Source organism: Carettochelys insculpta, chromosome 5 (genome assembly GCF_033958435.1).
Source record: "Carettochelys insculpta isolate YL-2023 chromosome 5, ASM3395843v1, whole genome shotgun sequence".
Lineage (NCBI taxonomy): Eukaryota > Metazoa > Chordata > Testudines > Carettochelyidae > Carettochelys > Carettochelys insculpta.
In genome coordinates, this window is record NC_134141.1 from 5,413,537 (window position 1) to 5,423,537 (window position 10,001).

General features: G+C 43.8%; 1 protein-coding gene across 1 annotated transcript in view; it reads left to right on the forward strand.

Annotated features, from left to right (window-relative positions):
* The window catches only part of TRABD2A (TraB domain containing 2A), a 97,353-nt gene extending 87,557 nt beyond the window's left edge, over nt 1-9,796 (forward strand). Inside the window, exons 6-7 of the mRNA XM_074994024.1 lie at nt 944-1,198; nt 5,685-9,796. Coding sequence (XP_074850125.1) covers nt 944-1,198; nt 5,685-5,868 — 439 coding nt within the window. The 3' untranslated portion in view covers nt 5,869-9,796. The remainder of the gene's footprint in view (nt 1-943; nt 1,199-5,684) is intronic.
* The last annotated feature ends 205 nt before the right edge of the window (nt 9,797-10,001 follow it).

The window sequence follows — 10,001 nt, forward strand, 5'->3', positions numbered from 1 at the left end:
GTCAAACTCCCTCCCAGAGCCTGCACGCCCACCCCAAACCCCCTGCTCCAGGTCAGAAACCCCCTCCCACGCCCCATCCCCCAGCTCCAGCCTGAGCTTACTCTGCACTGCAAACCCCTCAGACCCAGCCCAGGGTCCCCTCCTGCAGCCGGAAACTTCATATCTGGCCCCAGCCCAGAACCTAGAGGAATTCACAAGCCTCTGCACCTCCCTACGTGGGGCTGTGTGTGGCCCACAACTGACTTGTACTGGCCTACCCTTGTGTGTCAGCAGGGGAGTCCTCCCAGTTCTCCTTGGGAAGGTAGGTTAGCTCCACTGATGGTATAAGCTCTCCCATGGGCACACAGCTTCACTTCAGCCAGCGCAGCTGTGCTGGTGCAGCGTTTGAAGTGTAGGTCTGCCTCCACAGTGGCTGCCTTCCTAACAGGTTGTTCTACCTCCGTCTGGGCCAGAGGCAGGAATAATGGGGACAGTCTCTAAGCTGTGTTATGGACAGGAGGTCAGATGAGATGAACATCATCAACCTACTTGGCCATAGACACTTAATTTTTGGCCTGATTCTGAGAAATGTTACCTGCCAGTCTGACTTCAGCAAACACTTATCACCTCTCAGCATCAGCGGCTTGGTCATGGAGTCAGCCAACAGTATTATGTTATTCTTGCACACTTTCCTCTTGCACTCAGCCTGTGCATTGGTCAGTGTTAGAGACAATCTTCCTAAGGGTCATCTGAACAGAAGAGAGTCTGCTTTAATGGAGGTGTGACTTGGGAGGGGTGGGGTGGGAGGGCTTAAATGCTAAGCTTTAAATCAGAAGAACTTCCAGGGGGAGTACTTACAGAGTTAGGGGATCAGTAGGCTGCCTGACATTTCTAGTACCATGGGGCTAAACCAAGACCTCCACTCATGGCATTTCCAAACATTCTGGTTTTCTTTCTACTGCAGTGGGAAGAATCAAAAAACCTGGTCAACCTTGTCATCGTCATCCCCAGCATTCACCCCGTACGTGATCGCCCAAGAGTTGCACCGCCCTCGGCACCCTCCAAAAGAGGATGACGAACTTCTGCCCCACCTGCTGCTACCCGAGAGCATTGACCCTCTGGAGAAAGCAGACAGGAAATACAAGAAGAAGAAGAAGAAGCAACAGAAGAGGCAAAGGCTCCGCCAGTTCAATGACCTCTGGGTTCGCATTGAAGAAAGGTAGCATCCAATGGGGGAGGGAGGGCATGCTGCCATATTGTTGGCTGTTTATTGAGGCTGGTTAATATACCACAGACCTTGTGTTTTAAACTCTGTTCACTTCCTCTGGTGCAAACCCTCAGAGCCAAATTCAGCTTCTTCTCACTTGCAATTCTTGTTTATGCATTGAGATTTAAAAAGTAAAGAATGGACACCTATTCCTGTCTCCAGGGGCTCCAGCACACCATTAATAGGTTCTGTCTGGTTTGGTATCAAAAATAAGGTGGGCTAGGGCTAGGGAAGATGAAGGTGGTTTTCGCCAACCAAGAGAGATGACTCTCCTACAAAAGATGCAACTGCAAGAACCATAGCAGCCTTATCTGTGCATCATTTCTCAAGCACCTTCCATATGCCACTGACTCACTGCTGAATGGGTATCTGTAGGTTTACCTTATTTCCTTCCCATCTGATAAAATGTAGGCTTGGCTCTCTTCCTTCTTGTGCCAAAATTTACCCTTGTGAAATGTGCTCATTCAGACTGTGCATCTTTCACACACACTGGGTGCACTTTTAAATAACTATTGAAGGAGCAGGGCAATAGAGAATCAGTCCCAGTAAAATTTACACAAGTTTCTCAATCAATTCAGTGGGACTCCCTGCATAATTAGTTTTCATCAGCCTGAAGGTAGAGAATACTTCAGAGAACCTGCACTGCATTGATATGTTATGTGAATATGTGTTACGTTGCTTTTCCATCCGTCTGAATGATGTGTTACTGGGACAGGTGCGGGGGAAAGCTGCAATTGCTGTTCCTTATTGCGTTTAAATGCAGAAATGATCATTATACCATTTATTAAATATGGCTGCATAGGTTGATATGACTTTTAGTTTACTGCAGTTAATGAAGTTGATGTTAGTTAAGAGTTGGTGGTGGTTTTGATTGCTGTAGCTGCTATTAGCTTGATCTTTGGCAGACAGCTCTAAAAGATAATCTAGAACTTTTCCCAGTTTAGGCCCAGACCCTTGATCCCCAAATTCCCACACATGCCTAACTTTGTGTGTGATCATTCCTCTTGAAGTCAATGGGACCACTTCTGTAGTTGCAGAATCAGAGTCTTAGCTGAGGGTCATTTTTACAGTGAGAGGTGGGCAACATGGGAGGCAGTGTCAATTGAGGATAAACAGGATTAAGAACTGTTTCTCCAGTGTCCACTTTGGGAATTCTCTAGTCAGACCCTCAGGGAGCACAAACTTGATAAAATGCTGTTAGTGGCTACTATCAGCACCCCTTCCTGACTCCTCGTATAGCTGCCTTTAGGTCTCAGATGGTGGCACAGGACATCTCTCTCTTTGCAGTTTACTTGAACCACAGACAAAGTCTGATTTGAATAGTGACTCTAGAAGCACAGGGAATAAATGACTAGAAGATGAGCCTCCCAGACAGCTTCTGTATTGGGGAAAATCAAGCAGAGTGTTGGTTATTTCTTCCTGGTTATCTGCAGGATGCCTTCTGGTTAGGTAGAATTAAAGGAAGGCACTATATGCGCAGCAGAGTAGAGCTGGTTGTCACTAAACTGTCTAATGCTGCACTTCAGGTTAAATTCTAGGGCACTCAAGCGATTTAAAAAACTTGATTAATTGTACTACTAAACAATAATAACATACTATTTAAATATTTTGGATGTTTTCTGCATTTTTAAATATATCGATTTTATTTACAACACTATGCAGAGTATCCAGTGCTCACTTTATATTTATTTTCATTGCAAGTATTTGCACTGTAAAACACAAAGTCTTTTTGGCTTCAAATACTGTACTCATACAAGTACTGTAATGCAATCTCTTTATCACAAAAGCTGAACTTACAAAGGTAGACTTATGTACAAAAATAACTGCAATCAAAAATAAAACAATGACAAAATTTAGAACCTACAGCAAGTCCACTCAGTCCTACTTCTTCAGCTGGTTGCTCAGACAAACACATTTAGTTACATTTACAGAAGATAATGCTGCCTGCTTCTTATGTACATCACCTAAAAGTGAGATGAGGCATTCATGTGGCACTGGTAGCTGGAGTCATAAGATACTTATATGCCAGATATGTTAACAATTCATGTGTCCCTTCGTGCTCCAGCCACCATTCCAGAAGACATGTGCCAGTGCTGATGACGCTCATTAAAAATAACATGGTAATTAAATTTGTGACTAAGGAGTATGACTGAGTGGACTATTGTGAAGTAAATATTTACATTGTTTTATTTTGGAGGGCAGTTATGTAATTAAAAAAATCAGTATTTGTAAATTGCACTTTCAGGATAAATACATTGCACTACAGTATTTGAAGAGAACAGAAAATTATTATTGTATCATTTTTACAATGCATATATTTGTAACAACAATAAGTGAGCACTGTACATTTTGCATTCAAAAACAGAAAAAATTGAAACTATTTAATACATTTCCATTGGTATTCTGTTATTTAACTGTGCAATTAAAACTGATTAATTGCAATTAATTTTTAAAATTGTGATTAACTATTTAGTTGCGTGAGTTAACTGTGATTATTCTACAGCCCCCATGCTGTCCATAGCAGGGATCTCTGCACTATGTTTCAGCGTGTGGCAAATCAATACTAACTTTATGCCATAGATCTGTTATGGGATCTATGTGATGTACAGTTCCTGAAATTGCTGCCTTGTTTGAAAAACAAAATAGCAAACACACATGTTCGTGCGTGCACGCGCGCGCACACACACACACAAAACACAAAACAGAAGGCTTCTGTTGTGCTAACTACTCCACCTACTGGTGCTGTTTGACATGTCACTTCTAGTCATTAATATGAGCCCTTCAGCCATGATCAGTCCGTATCTTCATCTCCATCAGTGGATAAATCTATCTGGTTGCAAATGTTGTGCTTGGGTCTGGGCCATTTGTAACTTAACTACTATGAGCACATAAATACGAAAAGCCTAAATCAAGTGATTCCATGCAGTCTTGTAGTGGGTTTGGCTGAACTGCTTTGCTCTGCTCCTGTGTGCATCCAGTGTCAGCCTTGTTGCTTTGTTGCACTGCCAGCTGGCGTCTGTCCAGTTACTGGAAGAGCCTCCTGCGGGGGGTTTTGGATATGGAGTGGTAAGTGTTTTCAAAAAGGAGACTAATTGCCTTCAAATTCCCCAAGCATTTTTGCTTAATGCACTTGGCCAGTGTCAAGCAGGAATAGTGTACAGCAGCTGGAGAGCACTGGTACGAATGAAATGAATATGCTTGTAGAGTTATGCTTGCTGGGATTTTGCTGGAATTTATTGTAGTTTCCACCTCACAATACTGGGCCAGGGGATTTGAGGTATGTCTTTCTCTAGCTCCAGGGTCAAATCTGGCTCCACCGTGTTCTCCAGAGAGTGCAGTGCCCACAGTTATCACTTGTATTTGGGACAGGCTTTTCACGTGGACCTTTGCTTTCTCTGGACTGGGAAACTTTTCTAAGGGATGTTTGTCTTTTCTTCACTCCCACAGCTCCATGTATGGCCTATGAGCTTTCTTCATCTGCCACTGGTGATCTTTCATATAGAGCATTGTTTATATGGTAGCTGCAGAGAGGCTTGATTCATGCTAATACATAAATCCAGAGGGGTTCAAGCTTTGCCATCGAAAGCAGCTGCACCCACCTATTAACTGGGGCTGCGTGGGTTGCAAGAGAGCTGTTTGGCAAAACCTCCTCTGCTGCAAAGCTAGGCTTGTTTATCTGCTAAAGCTGCCAGTGAGCCCAAAGGCTGACTGCAGGGGCTCAGGAAGGTTGCTGATACCTGTCTGCTCCTCCAGAACTGAGTGTGGTACAAGATGGGGATTGAGCATTGCCCAGGACCATCTCTTCTCTACTGGCAGTGAAGATCTGCTTAGTTATTCCGAAAGGAGCATCGCCTGATTCTGTCCTCCTCCAAGAGAGATGGGTGTGCAGTGCCCTGCTGTTAACAGAGTGTGTGTCATCAGGGAGTCCTGCTGTCAGTTGGGATGCTAAATCCTGTTTAATTGGTTAACTGGTTAAATGCTAGGCTAAACTGGTTAACCGGTTAAATGGAGGAGGGGTGAAGCTGGAGAGGACGTGGACAGTGCCGGGGTACCCTGGCCAGTCTCGGTCCATGGGAGTAGGGGGCTGCTCTAGTGTGGCTAGGCTGGAGCAGCCTCCCCAGCCAACCTCTCCTCCTCCTGAGGCCCCACCCCCGCCCAATTTAGCATGAGGCTTACCAGTTAACTCGTTTCACTTTAACATCCCTAGCTGTCAATGGGGCTAGAGGCTCTGTGTGGGGAAAGTAAAAAGGTTCCCTTTCCTTACAGATCCGTGCGGCAGGGAGGCCAAATTCATGGCTTCATTTGGGAACTCTCACAATCTGCATACAGCTCCACAAGCTGCCTGTGGGCATTTCTATGACAATTTGACCCCTGGTGTGTGATGTTCATTGCACCTAGGGAATAATTTCTGACCAAGATTCTTCTGTTTGCCTTGCAGTGCCACTGACCCACCTCCCCGGATTCGCATCATTAACGGCTACATTACAGTAGAACCTCAGCCACGGGGACACGGGCGATCCAGTCACCTCCAAACAGCAGCCAGCAGCGCCCAAGTGCCTGTTCACTCTCTGCTCATGTTGCTATTGACGCTGGCTTTGCAGACATTAACAATGCTGCAGTGAAACTTAGGGTAAAACTGCAGGGTCTTTGGGTAAAAACTTGTGGGGTTAAAACATAGAAGACCAGAGTCTCCAGGCAGGCTTCCTCTTCTTTGGAATATCTTTAGACTTCTCCTTTTCCTGATTGTGGAACACTAACAATATTAATTGGCTTGACATGCCCAACACAGGAGAAGATATTTTTAATGAAAGCCATTATTTATTCTTCTCTTGCAGAAGAATTATTTCAAGGTATCCCATAATGCTCTTGGGAGATGTACAATGTCACTGTAACATAGCTGTTGTTTAGTTGTAGGAACCCGACTAAATATATATTTTTGCCTTAACTGCCTCACGTGGTGCAATAAGTTTTAAATGCTACTAAATCATTGGTTACTTTGGTCAGAACAGAATGTGTTACATACATCAGCATAGCTGAAAGGAAGAGGTTGGTATTTGACATCTACCTTGGTATCTTCTGCTTTGATTTCTCGCCATTTTGGGATCAACTGATAACGTTTTGGCTCAGGGTAAAATGTTCAAAAAGTAACTAATTGGGTTGGGAGTTTTAAGTCCTATTGAAAGTTGCTTTTGATAGTGTTATTCTTAATTAACACTGGCCTTCTCTGAATGGAGAAAATCTGCATAGATAATGTGTGCTGAGAGTATCTGGGTCCTTGGTGCTTGGCGATGTATCTGAGGGGAGAGAAGACAAGCCAAAATAACAATGAGTTAAACCCTTCAATTGACCAGACTTTTCTGTCGCACAGCTCCATTTCTCCTCCCATTCATCTAATTTTTGCTCAGGTCTGGTCTACACCTAAAAGTGAGGTGGATCTATCTATGTCGCTCAGGCGGTGAAAAATTCTTGGTCTGATGTAGACACTGCTAGCTCAACTGCCCCTCGAGAGTCCCCTTCCTATCACTGGAGTAAGTCTGGACTATGGGGCTATCATGGTGCTTTAGCTCCTGTAAAGTAGACATAGCCCAGAGTGCCAGGAAATATGAGCTACCTGGGAGCTCAGGTGAGCACACAGGTGCCGATTCTGCTTGCGCTAGTTCACTATAAATAGCTGTCTGACTGTGGTGGCACAGACAGTGACTCGGACTCACCTTCGGAGAACAAGCTCATCTGAGATCGTAGCAGCTGACATGCCGATGTCTCTCCAAGTTGAAAATGACACCTTCCAGCTCCTGTGAAGATGTTGCGTCAGCTGTGGTATTGTGGAATGGGTTCAAAGGACTCCTTGCTTCAGAATGCCCCCTGGCTGTGAGCAGGGGGAGCATTTCACTAACTGTGGTCGCTGATTAGGGCCATGAGCTGAACTACCTAAACTTGCCATTTTTTTTCCCTAAATTAAAGCCTCAGCTTCCCCTCTCTTCCTCCTCTATGGCATGACCTGTGCACAGTTGCCAGCGCATACATCAGGCAGTACTGGCTTTCCTCCCTGCTCCCCACAGACTCATTCCTGTGCCTTCTCCACCTCCCAGAGCTGTTGCTCAGTGGCACTAAGGGAAGTAAGAAGTCCTCAGTCAATTCCCTTCTGCTGAGTCATGCAGACACCTGGTATATTTAACCAAATTAATTGTTCATCTGCGTACAATGCATCCCAAGAGACAATCTCATCAAAATATAATTGCTTTCATTCAGTGATGTGGAGGCTGCCGTACACTTTGGGTCTGAGTAAGATCATTGGGTCCATCAGAACTGTGCCACTTTTGTTCCCAGGATCCAGGGCTAGTGAAGCTGAGCCATGGCAGAAGTTCAAACTGCCTCAGGGGCGGTCCAGCAGCCACCGGTAGCCAGAAGTGCTCAGACTAGGGGAAATGGCTACTTTGTTGGCCACTGAGGCTTGTGTCCACTTGGCAATACTTTTGGAAGATTGTAGTGTCACAAGCAGTAACTGCAGTGTTCCAAGTACCCGCCTAGTAGACTGGAGTTGTGCTCACAGGACTGGTTCCCATCTGTCTGTCCAAAACAATCAGACTAGCTTTAGTTATCTTGTCTCATTCTCAGGAGGTTCAGTCTGCATTGTGGTGAGGGATCTTCTAAGTTCTGGAGCCTCATTTAAGGCCATCCGTATCATCTTGGCTGGAATCTCTAGGCTGTTGTCTCCAGAGGTAAGTATAAGGTATTTAGTACACCTTTCTTCCTGGTGGACTTGCCAAATAGCTGAATCGGCATTTTGATTTAATTCTTCACCATCACCCTTCTAACCTTATTTTAGCACAATGTCCCAAACATTCTGTATGAAATCTGGTCTCTTTGAAATCAAAGTGTTTATTGCTATTAACCTCAGTGAGTCGAGGATTTCACCCTCTACTGGAGAGATGGGTTCTATCCAAGTAATAAACGAAGGAAAAGGAAGTTAAAACTCATTCATCTGAGAATTTGCTGGTTAGGCAACAGCCTCATTGAAGCAGGAGGCTCTTTGTTTTACTCTGTTCAAGTGGCATGTGCTTAAAAAATCACAGTCAGGGTCTATGTTCAGTTTATACCCCCGTATTACAATCCCAGTAAGTCTGAAGAAGTGGGTCTGTCCTACGAAAGCTCACCTAATAAATTATTCTGTTAGTCTTTAAAGTGCTACTTTACTGCTTTTTTGTTTTGACAGTGTATAGACTAGCACGGCTTTCTTTCTGTTACTATTCAGTACGTTTCTGTTGCTCGAATAATGAAAAAGTACATTTGTACTCAAAAAAACCTAGAAAAATTGAGCTAATCACTCCCCTCCCCCTTTAAAAATGGCTTATTCATAAATTCCTCTTCTGTCTCATATGGCCTACGTGGGCCTTGTAGTTTTCACTTCCTTATGGAGTAAGCATACATACACAGACATCACTTACCGTGAACCTAGTGCTTCTTCCAACTTTTGTTCTCTTGTGAGTTTTCTCACTGCTGTTTGTGGCTTTTCAAGCATTACATCTTAATTCATTTTCTCATTTATTTCCAGTTTTGTTAACTATTAGGATTTCTTCTGGAGCTTCACAGGAGGCATTACACAACACAATGCTCACTCGTACCCATTAATGTCATACTATTATCTCACACGTCTTCTCTAAGTTATGAATACCCAGAGTAAAAGGGGGATTCATTAATAGTTTACTTTCAACCCCACTGAGAGCATAATCCTCAAGATAAAATTGCAGAAAGGAGCAAAAAATTGCACGTTCTTCAACCTGGTTCACAAAAGCTTGTGCGCAAAAGCCTGCCCATGTTCATGCTAACAATGAGCAGGAGTAAGGCATGCAGCTGTCTGCCTACCTCTCTATTCTCCAACCCCCTTCTATGATCTCACTTGTTTTGATTCTCTTGAAGGAGCAGCAGCACAAAAGAACAAACAGAAACAAAGCACTAAAAGTGGTTTCTCAAGGTTTCCTTTAAAAAGTTTATTAAGCGTTTATTGTTACCATTAATAATGCAAAATTAGACTTCAGAAGATCAGAAAAAAGGGGTGCATGGCTCACAAAAAGTGAAAGCTAAATAGCGATGAAGAAACATAAGCTTTTGTTTCCTCTATTCTTTGTGCTCTGCTTGATAGAGCTTGTTTCTTTTGTAATGTCCACGCTGGAGCTCCGTAGGAGACTGTAGCATTTGTGAATTGATGAAGAAGGCCAAGACATTCAAAGAGCTCAGTTTCACTTCAAATGCTGGGTAAGTCCTATGACTGGTCCCATTTTCTTCCCTGTAGCGTTTAAGCTGCAATTACTCCACAAGCAAGGTGCACATGCTGGTAGAGTTCACTGGGTTATTATAGGTTCTTTTGATCAGCTATGTAAAATACTGTGACAGTGTGTAGAAATCACACAGAAAGCTCCCATTTGGATAGCTGTGGAATGCACTTTAGAAGTTAAATATCTCTGGTAGTTTGATCTCTGGAAAATAATGGGAGAAATCCCCATCTTTTACACTGAAATGATTATATCAGAATGAACCATTTAAACCATTAAACTAACCCAAAGAAACTGTGAACTTGTTATATTTCTGCGGAAACTGGTTATACCCCTCAAGGCTGACTTGTCACTTACCACCAAAAGGGTGCTGGTTTACTCTGTATGGGCCAAACCCTGTCACCTTCTATCACATGTGCCGTCTTGCCCTATGCATCTAGTCCTAATGACATGAGACCACTCACATGAAGGAAGGGATGGAAAGT